Below are 19,977 nucleotides of genomic sequence, written 5' to 3'. Positions count from 1 at the left end.
ATTTGGTATCAGAGCAATTTTATGTCTCTGTCTTGCTTTCATGTGTATTACATACTAAATTTTATGTTATCCTGAATTTCTTTAGAAAGAGAAAATTGGCTGTTGGTTTTTTTTTGTTTAAAATTTTCATTTAGATGAATTCTACATAAAAAACTGAGAATTTTGATATATAGAACGTTAAAATCGGAGTTTTGGAAGCTGATTTAGAGTGCAAAATGTATACGGGTCTGAACCCGGATCAATCGACCCGAATCTTGACCCAGCTGGAGATTTGCTTTTGGTTTCTGCAGATGACGTGTCATACGCGTTACTTCTGCCTCCATTGTATTGCACTGCCAGCCGACATGTCATCTACATTAATACGCAGCGGATGACATGTCATTCATCTGCTTTAATAAAAATGAAAAGGTTTACTCTTACTCTCAAGTTTTGAACTCAGACCATAGGGCACAAGGTTCTGGCTGAGTGATTCACCACCAAATCAATTTTATTTTGCTGAGAATTTGGGCAAACTGTTTATTTTATATATTTTAGTTTCAGTTTTTATAAAATTTTAGCTTGCTTGAATCCGTGACCTTGCTCTGCTATGAAAGATAAAAGGTGCTAAGGTTATTCAACTCTACAATATATGTTCATTATGGGTTATTTATTAAATTTATATATAGCCGAATTACGATTTTACTTTTTCCATATGCTTCGATTTTTCGACTATGAAGACTTGTGTATTTAATATATTATACATTTTGGCCTTCAAGAGACCAACGAATACACGCTTATATATAAATAGAACAATAATTTAGAGGTAGTTGGTTACTCCGATTCAGATTTTACTAACTGTGTTGATTCAAGAAAATCAATATCTGAATATATTTTCTTGTTTGTCGACAGAGCCAAATCTTAGAGAAGTGTCAGACAGTCATTGATTGTTACATCTACCATGGAGGCTAAGTTCGTTTCTTGTTTTGAGGTTACATCACATGGTGTATACTTGAAGAGTTTCATATATGGACTTAAGATTATGGATTCTATTTCCAAACCGATTAAAATTTATTGTGACAATTCAGCTACTATTTTCTTGGGTAAATATAATAAAAGTAGTAGTCAAAGTAAATATATCGACATTAAGTATTTAGCCATTAAAGAACGTGTAAAAAAGAATAAAGTGGTCATTAAACACGTCAGCACTGAATTGATGATTGCTAGTCCTTTGACAAAAGGTATGTCACCAAAGAGTTTTAAGGATCATGTAGAGCGAATAGAAGTTGGTCTCATATTGTAATTGTGATGAGAGTTGGTTCCATCATGCGATTTGATGTATATACATTTTCTATAATAAAATTATTTAGTTTTTAAATTGATTAGTTTTTCTTATAATTATGTGCACATTTTGATTGAGAAAATAATCAATTTTGGACCTAGAATAAACATAAGGTTTATTTATTAAGTTATAAAGAAATGAATATATGGTGATACATAAAAGATAATACTCATTCTTAGAGGACTTACCGTCATGATTCGTGTATTTTATTTCTTTATTTCAGTAATTGGAGCTGTGGGTTATAGACCAAATGGGAGAATGATGGTTCTCTCTTCTGCATTAAGAATATTGTAACAACTATATATTAACTAAAAGGGAGTTACAAAATGTTGTCCATAACTCCACACATTGTCGTTGTATTCTTGATGGGAGAATGCTTATTTAAGATTGCAAAAAGGGTTCTTGGGTGAGTTTTTTCTAAAAAAACACATACACTATTCTGTGTGAAATAGAAATCACCAAGAAGACAAAAGCTTACAAGCAATTTTTAGAGGATTATTCTATATCAAATTGTCAAGCAATGACCGGAGGTTAATGTTTAATATTCTGCAAATTTTAGTTTTGGTTTCTATCTTGCATACTCAGTATATATATGTTTAGATAAAGATCATATACATGTCTTACAATTCATTCATAAGATACAAAAGCTCGGTACTGAGACACGTTCCTCTGTTTCAAACATCAATATTCCAGTCATAAATCTTCAACTTCAAGGAGTTAAAGCTGATGAAAGTTCACACGATGAAATAGTTGAGAATGTTAAAAACGCTTGCCAGAAGTTTTGCTTCTTCCAGGTGGTCAATCACAGAATTCCATTTAGCCTCTTGGATCAAGTGATTGATGGGATCCGTAAATTTCATGAGCAACAGGTTGATACCAAGAAAGATTACTACTTACGCGATTACTCCAATAAAAGGTTACTCTATAATTCCAATTTTAATCTGTTTGAAGCCCTAGTGCTTGCTGGAGGGACACTTTAGTTATGGCAGCAGATTTTTCCAATCCTGAAGAATTGCCCGCAGCATGCAAGTAGGCATTCATCAGTATCATTTTTTCAAGAGAATTCATAAGTTTTTTCAAAGAGTTTTTCCCCTATATATTCTTTTTTGTTTTAAGAGACATAATGATGAATTACCAAAAAGAGGTGCTGAAATTAGGGTTTTTTTTTTTTTACCAACTGATTTCTGAAGCTCTGGATCTTCACCCCAATTACCTGAATGACATGGGTTGTGCAGAGGCCATCTTCATTCCATGCCATTACTATCAGGCATGCCCTGAACCCGAGTTGACAATAGGCACAGCCGCACATGCTGACAGTGGCTTTCTCACTGTGGTTCTACAAGACCAAATTGGTGGCCTTCAAGTCCTCTATGAAAATCGATGGATTGAAGTTGTCCCAACTCCCTGAGCTCTAGTCGTCAACATAGGAGATTGAGTTCAGGCAAGTCCATCTCATTATATTTGAACTAGTTTGGCTGAAAATTCAAAGGAAAAAGTTATTAATTTTAAGTTCTTTTGTCATAATTTTTAAAAATAACTATCTTTTGATATTAGTACCATATTTAAATTTAATTCAACTAAAAATTCAATTATTTTAAAAAAATTAGATGCTAATCTACTTAAAAATAATTAAATTTTAATGGCATCAATTATAATTTATCTAATTGCATATTATTAAATTAAAAATCTTATTATCTTTAAATAATATTTAAAATTGAGTTTTGAGTGCCACTCTAAATTTATAAAATTGGGCAATTGGGTTTTATAAAGTCCAAATCGAATGGTTCATTTGGTTGAAGTTACTATCCCTTACTAAACCCATTAAAAGACATGAAAAGTTGGTTAGTACTCGAATTACAACAAAATTAGCTCATTTACTTGTCTCCTTAGCGTAAGGGTGTGTAAAAACCCAGGTGGAACTGGAACCACCAGTAATCGGCTTCAATTAGATCAATTTCAGTTTCGGTTGCCAAAGTGGTAGAATTGTTGTTGTGTGGATGAGTTTTAGTTCAACCACTTAAGGAACCTGAGAAACGAATCCAAAACTAATGGTAAGATACTCAGTCCTTAAAAAAACTGTAACAAAATGATGTTGTTTTGTTGAAAAACAATACAATATTGTTTTATTCAACATAGAAAAGACATGGAAAAGAGAAAATGCTTGTTCAACTTTGCCCTACACCCAATTTGCTCGACTTCTTTGTAAACCCTAAAATCTATTTCTCTACAAATCCTCCTCGCTTGGCTTTCTAATTCCTTTTTCTTTCACTTCATCTCATCTCAAATTCAACACATCCATCACTGACTCCAACTCTTATCAAATAGCCAGGGAGGTTTTGTTGCTGTCCACTTCCATCCTTGGTAGTGACACTGTCAACTTCTCGACAAATAAGGACGTAATTCGTTCTGTTGTTGCTTCTTATCCTTCCTCCACTATCGACTTTCTTTTCCAATGTCACATCCTCAAGGTGTCTTTTAGATTATATTAAAATTTTAATTATTAGTATCATTAAAAGTGTTTACCTTCTGTTTGGTTAGTGAGAAACTTAGTGAAAAGAAAAGAAAAATGACCATATGTGCTGTTGCATGGTAGATAAAGATGACATTAAACATCTCTCAGACCAAAGAACACATCTTGCCAATTGAAACCCACTTCATGTCATCCACTCACAATGAAAAGTAATAACTTCTTGTCTAATTAGTCTCAGTCATGATCAAATCATCAATATAACAATTTAGAAAGTTATTTAATATCATAACAATAGACATATGCTCTCAAGCAATGACTCAAACCACATTAAAAAAAAATCGTTATGTGTCCAAATCCACCTGTGTCTGTAAATTTAACTTCTATAATCAATAGTGGATATTTGGCTATACTATCAAGTCCTCAGCGTCACCACTATAGCCTATCTTGCAAGACGTTATGAATTTTATACATCAGTTTTTAATGAAACATTCATCAACATTTATAAAACAAGATTGATGGGTCTAAATTGCTCAAAATTCCTTGTGTTAACCGAGACAATTTTGGGGAACATTTGTTTTTCCTTATAATAATTTTTTTAGTTTACTTGAAAATTGAATGAAAGATGCAATGAGTACTATAATTTGAGATTTTTGGTCTCTCAAATTTCATGTGCATTAGATGGAAATAGTTCATGACTTTGAAGAAGGTGAAAAGTGTTCTCCCTCTTATAATTTTTAAATTAATTCTACTGTGAAACAAATTCGTGTATGAAAAAATATCTTATTCTGGTATGGCATTCTGTGATGGATTAAATTTGATTTCAAGTCATTTTGATGGCTCAATCCATGCCATTTTCGAGGTTTTTTAAAACCTTTTCATGAATATTTCCACTATTGTGTCAACAATGTCAGGGAGAAACAAGACTCAACTTGGTAGGTTATGGGTAGAAACTTGTCCTAACAGGTTCCCGGTAGAAATCTATCCTCACAGATTTTGGTTCCTAAATCATAGGAACCATCCAATTTCAGTTCTGGGTCTCATTTTTAATTTTCTTGATAAGGTAGTCGAGTCAGTTCACCCCTAATAATATGTATTTGGAAAAACGAAACAATTTCCTATTGTGGTTTCACATATATAACGGCAACTGTTAAAAGATACAGTGTTGGTTGTGGCCTCGTTTATGAAATAATTTAATGCAAATTGAGTCTAAACGACAAGCCAGTCATGTCTTATATCAATTTTGTTATATTAGAAGTTTTTAATAGGATAATAACTACTAAATTAAAGTGAATCTTTATTTTTTTTTTTTAAATTTTAATCTAAAAATTATGATAAATTATTATTAAGGATGTGTATAGTTTGATTTAGTGCAATTTGAGAGTTTTTTCAAACCAAACTAAAAAAAAATTTTCAAAAATTTTCAAACCAAACTATTTTAGGTTTCAAACTAAATTAAATCAAACTGAAAAAATATAGTTTGTATTATGATTTGAATAATAGTTATTAATATCTTATAATACACGATACTTATCTTATAATATGATATAATATATGTGAAAACTACACATATCATAAGGTGTATCGAATTAATATAATAAAAAAATATATTTTATAATACGATACATATTACCAATTCGAATTGATATTTTTTTAGAGAAAATGATGGTGAGATAGAGGAGTTTAAGAAAAGTTTTCAAATGTTAAGGGTGTTTATGATAATTTTCAAAATAATGACATGCTAATTATAATTTTTTATTATTTTATTTTTTAAAAGGTGCATCATACGATATGATATATGATACATGATATAAAAAATTATATTTTTGATACACAATATGACACATAATTTGACTACATAGTTTGAACCTATTTAAATTTTTTTTATATATATGGTAAAGAAATACGATTTATAGTTTGATTCAGTTTAAAAATCGTCCAAACCGTAACTCAAACTGAAAATAGTGGTTTAGAAAATTTTCAAACCAACTCAAACTATTTTACAAATCAAATTAAACTAAATTATAATTTTAAAACGGTTCGGTTCAGTTTTATAGATTTTAACTAAATTATGCACACCTCTAATTATTATCGTATTTACATTTTAGTTGTTTCTTTTATGTATACACATTTATTTAGAATTTTATTTAAAGAATGTGTACCTACTAGTAGAGAGATCCCTGATATTATATTTTGTTGTTAAACTTGGATTATTTTCGTTGCACGATTCAAGGGATCCCACCAATATAAGCCAACTGCATTTCCCATACATGGAGATTACTTTTGGCTCTCCCTTGGGCATAAGTTTAGACATTTTTACCATATATCTTCTGCCAATGAAACAGGATTAATCCCCATGTACTATATAATTCCAGCTAAGTATTTTTTTATATACAAATGTGTTTGTGAATTGTGCAGCTCATTACCAACGACAAGTTTGTAAGTGCCCGTCACAGTGGTGGCAAGCAAGAAAGGCCCAAGAATCTCAGTGGCAAGTACTTTCAGAACGAGTTCTTTTCCGGAGAATAACTCGAGACTTTAGGGACCAATTAAGGAGTTGGCATCGGAAGAAAACCCAGCACTCTATCAGCAAATTACTATAACAGAAATAATCGCTCAGAAACACTTAAAAAGAACCCAAGGAGTGTCTGGATTGCACCCTTTAAACTCTGATGTCCGCCGTCGTTACTTGTGGCTTCTTGGAGCTGGAGTTGCACCTTCTCAGTTCTTAAAATAAGGACAACCATATTTGGGGTTGTTAGGAACTGGAGTTTGAAGATGTCTTTGCTTATGTCTATGCTTGTGCGGTTTGAGAATATAAGCCCGCCTTTATGTTGGATTTGTGGATGTCAGAAACCTATGTTTTCATAAACGAATGGAACGTCAAACCTTATTTTGAAATGAGAATAGTATATTTCATTTGGGGAAATTAATTAAATAGGCAATCAGTTTGCCGCGTAAACTTTTTTCGACAGCAATTCTTACTTTTTATCTTTTTTAAGAAAATTATATTTTTCATTCTAAAAATACCCCTTATTTACCGCAACTTTTCATAGATTAATTGCTTACATTTCAGATGATACGTATTAAAATCAAGTTTTCAGACAATATATTATTGATATATAATAATAATATATTAAATATAATATAATATTATAATATATAATAATAATAATATATTATTAATATATTATATAATATATTAATATTTATAATATATTTATAATATATTATATAATATATTAATATTTATAATATATTATATTATTAATATAATATATATTATTATTATATTATAAATAATATATTTATAAAGGGATGCAGGAGATATGTTTCTCCCTCACCCATTTTATAATTCTCGCACCATTTTTATATTTTACATATTTGTTTATATTTTCACGCACCTGTTTATATTTTCACGCACCCTTTTACATTTTCACGCATCTGTTTGTATTTTTACTCACCCGTTTTGTATTTTCATGTATCCCTTCATATTTTTACGCACCCGTTTTGTATTCATCATTTTCACGCACCCCTTTTATAATTCCCGCACCCCCTTTATATTTTATATACTCGTTTGTATTTTCACGCTCCTGTTTGTAATTTTATGCACCCGTTTTGTGTTCATCATTTTGTAACGGTATAAAGGTATATAAATATCAATTATTACATCCTAAATTAATCTATTTTTCATTTGGAAAATTTCCCGCACCCTTTTCAAAATTCCCGCACCTTTTTCCAAGTTTCCGCACCCCTTCACGCACCCGCACCTATTCCCGCACGCACCCACACCTATTCCCGCACCCCTTTCCAAATTTCTGCACCCATTCCCACACCTACACTCCTTCCCGCACCCCTTTTCAAATTTTCGCACCCATTCCCGCACCCGCACCCCTTTCCAATTTTCTGCACCCATTCCTGCACCTACACTCCTTCCCGCACCCCTTTCCAAATTTTCACACCCATTCCCGCACCCGCACCCTTTTCCAAATTCTCGCACCCACACCCTTTCCAACTTTTTGCACCCCTTCACGCACCTGCACCCATTCCCACACCCTTTCCAAATTGTCGCACCCTCTCGGAGAAAACACACTGTTTTCATTTTGTAACGGTATAAAAGTATATAAGAATCAATTATTTTATAAAAAATTAATCTGTCTTTCATCTGTAGATTTTATTCATAACAGAAAACTTAATCTTAATGCATATCATCTAAAATGTAAGCAATTAATCAGCGAAAAGCTATGGTAAACGCTGAGAAATTAAATGAGGGGTATTTTTGAAATGAAAAATATAATTTGCTTAAAAAGATAAAAAATAAGAATTGCTGCTGAAAAAAGTTTACGCGGTAAACCGGCTTCCTATTTTAATTAATTTCTCTTTCATTTGTATATGTAATAGTACAAAAGAGTGTCTATTTATATAATACAATTAAACTATATAAAAGGGAAAATCTATACAAATTACAATTACTATAATTAAGGTTAATCGTTTTAATTAGAGTGTCAATCACTAGCTATGATTAAGGGTCAACCATTATGGTAAAATTAATCACGATGATTAAAGTGTTAATCACTATCATTAGGATGCTAATTTCAATGATTAAGAGTCAAACACCATCACAAAATTAATCATTATGATTAAAGTGTCAATCACTATGATTGACAGTCAACTATTATAATATGATTAATTACCATAATTAAGATATCAATTACTATGATTAGGGTGTCAATCACTATCAATCATGCAATACTCAAGAATCTCGACAATTATGTTATCAGCCCCCTCCCCCCTTTCAAACTCAAGGTGATATAGTTAATGCCAGTTTGAGTTTGGTGACTAATTTTTAAAAGTGACCAAGGAGATGAGATTTGGTGAAGACATTTGTTGTTTGATTTGCTGAGGGTATTGAATTAAGATTGACAACACCTCAAGAGACATGATGACGCACAAAATAACAATTAAATTATAAATGTTTAGTGTGTTCATGAAAGACATCGTTGTGAGAAATTTGAATAGTACTCCGATTATCATAATGAAGAATAGTGGCAGAATAGTGTTTGACACCTATATATTCTAATAGCCAATAGAACCAAAGTAATTCTGATGTAGCATTTGCAAGGGCACAACACTCTGATTCTGTATTGGACTGGGTTACCACAGTTTGTTTTTTACTTCACTAAGAAATGAGAAAATCACCCAAAAAGAAACAATAACTAGTGTTGGATCAATGATCTAAATGTTTATACAACACAAAAGAAGAATGACCAAAAAAATGAAGACCATGAAAAAGAGTTCCTTTGACATAATGAAGAATTTAGAAAACAAGGGAGAAGTGAGGTTACCGTGTTACACCCATAAATTGGCTAACTAAGTAAACTACATATGCAATATTAGACTAAGTCACTGTGTGATACACTAAACTACCGATAGGTTGTCGATACAATATAGGATCATCAAAGAGAGTGTCATCAATTGGAGTAAGTTTGACATTAAGCTCCAAAGAAGTAGATACAGTTTTGCTATTAGTGATACCTACTTGAGATAGAATATTTGAAGCATATTTGGCTTGTGAAAGATACTATCAATCAGAATTAGAAGATACCTCAAGCCCTAAGAAATAACTAAAGGAACTAAGGTCTTTCATCTCAAAGTATTGACTAAGATATTGTTGTACTTTGGAAAAACAAGCTACACCATCTCCAATGATATAATGCAATCAACATATAATAAAAGAAGAACAATACCATGATTAGTATGATGAATGAACAAAGTTGAATCATAAGTATTAGAGACGAAACCAAATTGGGCAATAATTGAACTGAACTTTGCAAACCAAGCCCTTGGTGCTTGTTTCAATTCATATAAGGCTCACTGAAGTCGACGAACCTGTTGAGGAGGATCAACGTAACCAGATTGAGGATGCATGTAAATCTCTTCCTGCAGGTCACCATTAAGAAATGCATTTTTCATATCCATCTGAAGAAGGCGCTATTGTTTAATGGTAGTTTATTTAAGGTCACCATGATTAGTATGCCTACAAGTTTATTTAAAATTATATAATCACATAAAAAAATGTCATTCAAATTCCCAATTGATTACTCAAATTAGGTGCACATAATTTTATTGTATCTTTAATCAACATGTGGGGAGTCTTTAAAGTTGTCAACTGGTCCTTTTGAACAGCTAAAATATATAACCAACCTGCAAATCAAGAAAACTGATTTCAGGAATTCTGCAACCTCATCATTGTAGATTAACTCCACAAGAATAAAATCCATGTCATTTATTTATAAGAATAATGTTATGTATACACATTTTTGAGTGTATAATTAGATACACAAATTTTGTATTACCTTGTAATTGAATATTCATTTATATTTAATTCAAAATTACTTAGTTATATAATGACACATCATCTATATTTTGAATTGTGTATTCAAAACTGTATATACATAATTTCATTGTATTTATAGGCTTTAATGAGCTAGCATCCTTAACAATTATAATGACCTCACACACTGCCGAACAGAATGTAATTTTGGAAAAAAACACAGGCACCTTCTGAATCGATTACAGTAAAAGCTGCAGGTTGACCCCTGCTTCCAAATCGAAAGTGACTTTACAGCTTAAAATGTTCAAGTGCAGAGGTTCCGTTAAATCCTTGTGGCCTTGGATGGGCATATTTCACTTTTAAATAATCATTTTCAGTTGTTTCCCTGTAAACTGGGGGATTCTCTTCTGAAAGCAGCTCTTTTATCGGACCGTACAATTTAGAATCCTTCCCTTGTGCTCTGAAGACACTTACCGCCGAGATTCTTGGGCCTACATCTTTCGCCAAAACCCTGTGGTATGCACTTTTGAACTTGTCAGTGGATATTAGCTGTAGGAACACACAAGATAAGCAAAACCAATCACGCCTTTGTATAAATTAATTATGTTTAATTAATGCAAAGTTTGTTGACTTACCTGTAACATATCTCCAATGTTGACAATTAGAGCTCCAGGAATTGGGTTAACATCTACCCATTGATCCTGATATAGGACTTGAAGGCCACCCGTTTGGTCTTGCAGAACAACGGTGATGAAGGCACTGTCATTATGCTTGCTAAGCCCCAAAGTCAACTCTGGTTCCGCGCATGCTGGGTAGTAATGACCCACAAAAGTTAGTCCTCCTGCACAACCCATTTCATTCAAGTGGCTGGATTTCAGACCAAGAGCTTCCGAGATTAATCCAAACACAATCCCCCGAACTTCCATATTTAATCACTATACTCCTTCATTACATCTCTGTAAGTTGGTAAAATATATGTCAAGGAGAAAATTAAGTTTCAAATTCAGACGAACAAAATAGTCCAATATTGGTGTTGTTGCATACCTGCAAACTTCAGGCAAGTCATCAAGATTAGGTGGGCGAGGAGCTATAACACAATATAATGAATCTCTCCAATTAGCTACCCGTACTCTATATAAATCAAAATTACTGCGATAGATCGCTGTTCTTCTTTCATCACGAGAATAAAATTCTTTCTTTACGTCGCTATCTTGCTCATGAAACCTCCGTATGCCATCGATCATATCGTCCAATATGTTTAATGGAATCCCATGATTGACCAACTGCAAGAATCCCCACTTCTCACAAGCATTTCCAATTTTTCTGATTATCTCGCAGCGTAGACTCGGATCTTTGTCAATACCCTGAAAATCTATGGTAGGAATAGTAAACTTGTAATCTCTTGAAATAGATTTGTCACTGGACTCATATTGCTCATCAATGAAAATCCGTGGAACTTTTGAAGCTCCAGAATCCACAATTCCTTTTACACCCGTTTTTGATTCAAAAAAAGCCTTTAATTCACTTATTCGGTCATATGTAGAATTCCCTTCTGCCAGAAATTTGCTTGAGCTCGCCATTTTCTTTCTTATGCAAAAGGAAGTTGTATACTAGTCTTAAGCTGTACTATAACAAAAGTTTTCAATGAACAAAATACAATATAATATTCAAGAAAAAGTAACGAGAAGGCATGCTTGACGTTTACACTATCTTCAATCAACATGTGGGAGTCTTTAAAATTGCTTACATGTCCATTTCTACAATTAAAACTTTTAACCATCTGCAAATCAAGAAAATTGACTTTTATAGCGAGCTAGCCTCGTTAATCCTTATCCACAACAAGACAAGTCTTTTTATCTGGGCCTGAGCACATTTTCATTTTGTCATAAATAACAAGATAATATACGTTTTATTTTAAAAGGTAGGAACACAAAATCTGTTGTTATATCTGCAGAGAATTTGCAGTCTTTGACTAGAGGAATAACTATTAAAAATTTTAATAAACAAACAAATATTTTGTAAAAATCTTTTCTAATTAATTTATAAATGTGTTATTTACACATACAGGGTATTTACTAAATATACCTATAAAAGCAATTGAACGAGAAAGATTACGAAGTTGCTCCCAAAACAAGGTCTACATGGAACACAAAGGAGAAAAGAGATTAAAACCATGCTCAAAGGATACTAGAACTTTGAGGATGATATGTGTGGTTTGTATAAAATTCACGGGAAGGAATTGAAATTTATACATGCGGATAAGTGTTTTTTTATGTGCATATGCGCCGGCCTCTTTCTCCTCTGAAGTTTCTTCCGTGAAAAGAATATACGCATAATGTGCGCCAGCCCTTTTTCTACCATGGCTCCTTCTTCCGTATGAATATGTCCTCATTATTTTTATTTGAGACACTTTGTGTGTATATATACACTTGCTGGGTGCCAACCATGTGAATCGAGGTTGGATTTATCCCATTGACTAAATTCAATCAAACCTTATATTTTCTCCATACAACCTTAACAATTCGGGATTGTTTCAATTTAGTCTATAAGTGTTATAAAATATACTTTTGGGTATAAAAACTTTTCTAATACTTGAAACCCTCAATTTAGAATCCAGATCAGATCTGACTCAGAAAATTTGTTTTTTTCAAAGTTTGATTAACTCCTTTTTATGTGTAACCCATAAGTTCGTTATTAAGTTAATAGTGACCAGATTCATATCAAACTCTTGATCTAGCATCTATCCGAACACAAACCAAAATTGGCTTTTAGCAAGATATTATAACGACTCGATTAGTGGAATGTTAGTACATGACTTTTTAACCTGTCAGTGATACGATTACTTATATAATTTGATCCTTTCGTCATATGATATTTCTTCAAAGCTGAAGTATAGATAAAGTTTCTCTCTTGAGGATTATTGGGTTACATAAACTGACTTTTGTCAATCATGAAAAAAAAATCAAATTGAGCATCAACTCAATTCTACTAGTGTCATAGGTTTAATTGATTGTTACCATCTGTCAGGGGGCCTAACTAAGATATCAGCCTAAGTGATAAATCCTCCACTGATCCATCATAGCCTAAGTACAGATTTTGATATGACAAATCACTATCTTTTTGACAATGCTCTGATCGGACTATATTAGGTTGGTGTCAAACCATGTAGATCTTTTGCATAAGACGGTTCAATGATCTCAAGTCTAATGATTACATGTACTTTCTTTTACTAAGAGGATATACTCTATAAACATTAGAGCAACCATTATATGGAATCCTCTTAGTGGGTCAGTCTGGTGAACATGTCTTCAACGTACATCTATGTATTGTACCAAGTTATCAATAAACAATTTTGACTTGTGAGAACTATCATCATCTTTTATTGAGGTCATTCAACACTATGAATAACTTTATCATTGTTACCCATGCCTTTTTTATGGGTAATATCAGAATTACAAACGTTAAAAAAAAAAAAAACAACTACCTATTATGCTTACAGGGTTCTCACGATCAAGTATCGAACACTGATCCCCTCATCACAATTCAACTATTTTTAAAACATTTATTTGAACTTATATTAATATACTCTATGGACAAAGAATACCACAAAAATTACAAACATAATCTTTATTAATAAACTTGTTATGGGGATTAGCTTTAGGGCACCAACCCAATAATATCCAGATCTAATTTTTTTTTCTTGTTTTCCAAAACATATATTCAAGTTCAGCAATTCAACATCGTCATCCATGAGTACCATTTCTTCTTTTGCTAAACATATTTTCTTTATTGCCTCTTTAGATTTCAGACACAATCATAATTGTTAATCAACTATTTTTAGACAAGATCGTTGACTTTAAATTTGGTTGTCTCGAGACTACAATAAAAGTTTTGGATATGCTTGCCAAATGATATTTTACAACCAATGTCATTCATTGATCTCAACTCTATGGTGCTCTTAATTGCATGCATCGAAAACTAATTCAATCAATTAATGATTTTTTATTTAAGATGACTACTTCATGGGACTAATTATATTTATCTAAACCAAAATGACATGATGTTCATGATGTAGTGCTTTATGCAAAAGAATGAGATGAGTACAAAGTTTATCATTGTATTGTGGTCTTGAATGATGAATTTGAATCAGTCAAATCATTTTTGCTATGTAAGGATACTTTTTTCAATCTTGACACAATGCTATAGAATTATGTGTTGAGGAGACTCGATTAGATGCCTTGAAGTCTCAACAATCTTTACTATCCATTGATATTATTTTGGCTACTCTTGCCTCTCCTCATTGCAGCATAAGGTGACTTGTCGATATTGTCACAAACTTGGTCATGTCATCTTTGAATGTTTTAAGTTGTAATCCAAGTAAGGTGTTGGACGATAAAGTCAATCCAAGTGTAAATCTGGTAAGGATTTTGTTTATAACACAATTTTTGCTACCATAAATGTTCGTTTTCTAGTCTTTACATTATATGAGCTTCTCAGTTAAATAGACCTCAATACTTTGAAACAAGCTATAACACAATCGGTCACTCATACCTCCATTTCTTCTGTTTTATTTGTCATTCCATGTAAATGCTCTTCTTGGTACTTTAACTCTACATGCTGCAATCATACGACTATTGATATTTACATGTTTACATCTAAAAAGGTTATGTCTAATTCTCTTATTATTCATACTATTGAGAATTACTGTCTATCTAATACATTTCTTGTTCCTAAATTCTCAGTAAATCATGGGCAATTATGTAATCTTAAACTTGATATACATTTTTCTCATCATGGTTATTATGTGTAGATCTTTGGATGAGACAGATCTTTAGGAGTAGACATAAAGTTGATAGTCTATTCGAACTAATGTTTCTTTAACTATCTTCCCAAATTACATTAATTCATCCCATTGTGTCAAAGTGTGTTGTCTTTGTGTCTTTTTCTACTTGTTATTCTTGTCTTGATCATGCTTCCTCTTCTTGTTTGAAGTATTTATGTTCTAGTGGTCATTTAAGAAATGTTATGATGGTTTTGATTGTGTATCTTGTGAACTTGGCAAATATTATTTTTTATCCTTTAATAATAAATGCTTTATTTCTTTTACTACTTATTTTGTAATTTTCATTGATGATTATTCTTGTTTCACTTGGATATATTCTATAAAAAATCACTCTCATTTACCATAGGTTTATGTGACCTTTGCTGCTTATTGAACTAATAATGTCATTGAGTACAAAAATGTTAAAATTTTTAACCTTCTTTCCCAACATGTACAAGTGTTCATCGATCTTATCCTAGTATTTCTCAACAAAACAGTCGTGCAGAATACAAAAATTGATATTTATCTCATGTCTTGAACAATTTGGGGGAGAAGTAGCTCTCATTATTATCTTCACAATCAATCATATTCTGGTTATAGTAACTGATAACCAAAGTTCTTATAAACGTCTATATGGTAAACTCCCTAATTACAATACTTTTTGAGTCTTTAGATTTGTTTGTTTTGTTTTTCTACATCCATATGAGCGGTTTAAACTAAAAAATAGTATATTCTAAGTAGGCCAAAGGACTATTTCCCACCCAAGGTATACTTTTTCTGCACATTCCCACTCGTTAACTTTGAAAAGCTCATTTACCTACCCATGAGTTGTTAAAAAAAACGGATTTAAGGGCAAAATCATCATTTTATCTGTAATATTAAAAATAAATTAAAATTTAATCTTTTTTTTCCCCCTTAACCCCTAAAAATTAACCATTTCCCCCTAGGCCAAGTTTTGAAAAATAGCATTCTCCCCCTAGGGTTTAGTTTTCAATCCCTAACGCCAAATTCGGCCCCATCGCCGACGACGAAGCCTTCCCGATGCACCACTATGCTCCGATGGTCTCTCTTCTCTCCTCTGGAAAGCTGATCAGCCCAGATCTGTCGTCGTCTTCGCCTAGAAAGTTGACGACGACCTCTTCTCCATCTGGAAAGACGATCGCCAACAGCATGCAGGTACATGTTCATCAATATCTTTTTTTTTTTTTAAAGAATTAATCTAAGTTCTTAAAATTTTTTTCTTCTGTGTGCTCATCTTTTTCTCAGAGACATAATGATGAGTTACAAAAAAGAGGTACTAAAATTAGGGTATTTTTTATACTAACTGATTTCTGAAGCTCTGGGGCTTCACCTCAATAACCCGAACGACATGGGTTGTGCAGAGACCATCTTCGTACCCTGATATTACTATCCGGCCTGCCCTGAACCCGAATTGACGATGGGCACAGCCGCACATGCTGACTGTGGCTTTCTCACCGTGCTTCTACATAACCAAATCGGTGGCCTTCAAGTCCTCTATGAAAATCAATGGATGGACGTTGCCCCAACTCCCGAAGCTCTTGTCGTGAACATAGGAGATTTAGTTCAGATTAAGTCCATCTCATTATGTATGAACTAGATTGGCTAAAAAATGAAAGGAAAAAGTTATTAATTTTAAGTTTTTTTTTTTTAATCATAATATGATAAAATAATTATCTTTTGACATTAGCATAATTAACTTTAATTCAACTGAAATTTCAATTAATTTAAGTAAATTAGATGCTAAACTACTTTAAAAAATGAAATTTTCATGACATTATAATTTATCTAATTGGATATAATTAAATTAAAAACCTTATTATCTATCTAATTTACTTGAAATATAATAATTAAAATTGAGTTTCAGTGCCACTCTAAATCAATGGAATTGGGCAATTGGGTTTTATAGAGTCCAAATCGAATGGTTCAATTGGTTTTAGTATTCATATTGGAACATAATCAGCTCTTCTACCAGTGTCCATAACATTTAGGGTGTGTAAAATCAGAGTGGAAGTGGAAACATTCAGAATCAGCTTCAATCAAATTGATTTCGGTTTTGGTTTTGAAGTAGTGGAATCATCGTTGTGTGGGTAGGTTGTCACATCACTTTAAGGAATTGAAACTGACCTGAGAATTAATCGGATCCAAAACCAAAACCGGTTAATAATATTAATATTAATCAAGGTGTTTTTTTGATTGTTTTTCTGATTCCTCCACTTGAGGATGTGACATATGAAAAGAAAGTCGATAGCGGAGGAATCAGAAAAGGCAGCAAACATCCAAAATGGCGCCTTTTCTGATTCCTCCACTGTCGACTTTCTTTTCCTACGTCACATCCTCGAGGTGACTTTTTCAAATTATGTTAATATTAATATTAATCAGATTACTACTTATATTACTTATTACGTCAGTATTAGTAATAGAAAATTACTATAATATTTTATTACTAACAAATCAAATAAAAAAATAAAAGATAGATTACCAAGGTAATTTTAAAAAATTGGAACCAAACAGCCCCTTAAAGTATTACAGAAGTGATCGGTTAATAATATTAATTAATCGGATCCACTTTGTCACCTTGAGGATGTCGTTAATGGAGCCATTACTAATATTAAAAAACAAAGGCGGGATATAATTAAAATTAATCATATTAACAATATTAATTCTCAAGCCCCATTACTCTTATAGTGGATCCGATTAATAATATTAATATTAATATTTTTTACAGTTTAAACGACATCCTCAAGGTGTTTTTTTTTTCAAATTATATTAAAAAACTTCTATAATCATAGTGGACCTTAGGCTCCATTATTAGATCTGCAATGCCAATACCATAGTTCATCCTGTGCAAAATTATAAATTGTGTACACTAGTATAATGATGAAAAATTTCATCAACATTTATAGAATGAGATTAATGGGTCTAAAAATGCCCAAAATTCTTGGTGTTAACCGAGACAAGTTAAGGGATCATTTGTTTATTGATTTTTTCAGTTTACTTGAAAATTGTATGAAAGATGCAATGAGTCCTATAATTTAAGATTTTTTGGTCCCTCAAATTTCATGTGCATTAGATGGAATTAGTTCATGACATTGCAAAAGGTGAAAAGTGCTCTCTCTTTTTTATTTTTAAATTAAATTTCATGTGAAAAATATTTGTATATGTAAAATCTTTGGTTTTGTTATGGGATTTTGCATTGTGATGGATTAAATTTGATTTCCAGATATTTTGATGGTTCAATCCATGCCGTTTTCGAGGTTTTATTTTTTTCCTTTCTCATAAATATTTCTACTATTCTGTGAACAATGTTAGAGAGAAACCAGAACTAACTAGATAGGTTACGAGTAAAAACTTGTCCTCATAGGTTTCTGGCTGGAATCTATCTTCACTGAATTTGGTTCTTAAATCTTAGGAATCATTCAGATCCAGTTTTGAGTCTAATTCTCATTTTCTTAACATGGTTATTTACATTAGGGTTGTTTCTTTTATGTATTCACATTTATTTAGAATTTCATTAAAAGGATGTGATCAGTAGACACAAGTAGAGAGATCCCTGATATTATATTTTGCTCTTAAACTTGGATTATTTCCGTTGCATGATTCAAGGGATTCCACATAAATACACACCACCTGCAATTCTCATATATGGAGATTACGGTTGTCTCTCCTTAATTAGGAACCAGTTTGGACAATTTTACTATTTATCTTCTGCCAATGAAAATGGACTCCCATGTACTATATAATTCCACCTAAGTATTTTTGCTTTTTTTATGTGTTTCTGATTTCTGCAGCTCATTACCAACAACAACTCAAGGGCTCAAGAATCTCAGTAGCAAGTATTTTCAGAACAAGTTCTTTGCCGGAGTATAACTGGAGGCTGTATGGTTCAATTAAGGAGTTGGTATCGGAAGAAAACCCACCACTCTATCGCCAAATTACCATACCAGAAATGATCGCTCAGTTTCGCTCAAAAAGAACCGCAGGAGTGTCTGCATTGGCACCCTTTAAACTCTGATGTCTGCCGTCGTTACTTCTGGCTTCTTGGAGCTGGAGTTGCACCTTCTTACTTCTTAAAATAAGGCCAACCATATTTGGGGTTGTTAGGAACTCGAGTTTGAAGATGTCTTTGCTTATGTCGATGTTTGTGTGGTTTGAGAATAAGCCCGTGCTTACGTTGGATTTGTGGATGCTAGAAACCTGTGTTTGTCTTGGATTGATGAAAAATTCTCTTGTTATTCTCACTTCAATAAAATAATCATAAAGGATTTGCGTATGAATGAATTTTTATGAGAGCCTTGTTTATAAGTTGTAAATAAGGGCTAAAATTGCATGTCTTTCTGTAGTTAGCTGAATTGACTTGAGTTTTGAACGCCAGTCTTCTGTATTAAGAAGTTTAATAAACTTGACGCATAAAGGAAAATTAAATTCCTTCTTGAAAATGTTGTTGGTTTTCGACAGCAACACCTGACTAGTCCCTATTCTGATTTATGCTTATATTACAGTGAAATGAATTTAAACACTCCTGAATTATCTCATTTTCTGGATTTTGTCATTTAAATTTATCATAGATGTTTCTAATGCTTCTTACAAAAAGATTCAGGTTATTTCAAACAATAAGTTTTGAAGTGCTGTCAGGGTTGCTTGAGGTACAAACAATCATGTCCTTTGTGTGTCCAAAACTGCTAATTCAGAGGATACGAGGATTTTTTTTTTCTTTATTTTGAATGAGTTTTTTTTTTATCTTAGCAAAGCTTTATTTTAAATGCCATATAACTAATGCAGATTATTATAATTTCTATTTAAAACATTTATAGGGGATATTAATTAAAATAGGCAGCCGCTTTCCCGCGTAAACCTTTTTCGACAATAAATTTTACATTTTATCTTTTTAATCAAATTGTATTTTTCAATCCGAAAATACCCTCATTTAATTTCTCAACCTTAACGTAGCATTTCGCCCATTAATTGTATGCCTTCCGCAAAAAACATTAAAATTAAATTATCTGCATGAATAAAAT

The 19,977-nt window shown here is 32.2% G+C and overlaps 1 protein-coding gene and 1 pseudogene across 1 annotated transcript; one reads left to right on the top strand and one right to left on the bottom strand.

The window, feature by feature from the left end:
- The window catches only part of LOC123211620, a 36,561-nt pseudogene extending 24,862 nt beyond the window's left edge, over positions 1–11,699 (bottom strand).
- A 4,680-nt stretch (positions 11,700–16,379) lies between these two features.
- LOC123211619 (deacetoxyvindoline 4-hydroxylase-like) lies at positions 16,380–18,974 on the top strand. Its single transcript, XM_044630415.1, has 2 exons — positions 16,380–16,548; positions 18,751–18,974. The coding sequence occupies exons 1-2, from the start codon at positions 16,380–16,382 to the stop codon at positions 18,972–18,974; spliced, it is 393 nt and encodes a 130-aa protein (XP_044486350.1).
- The last annotated feature ends 1,003 nt before the right edge of the window (positions 18,975–19,977 follow it).

Source organism: Mangifera indica, chromosome 3, assembly GCF_011075055.1.
Source record: "Mangifera indica cultivar Alphonso chromosome 3, CATAS_Mindica_2.1, whole genome shotgun sequence".
NCBI lineage: Eukaryota > Viridiplantae > Streptophyta > Magnoliopsida > Sapindales > Anacardiaceae > Mangifera > Mangifera indica.
The sequence above is the reverse complement of the archived record's forward strand: the minus strand, read 5'-3'. Positions and strand labels throughout refer to the sequence as shown.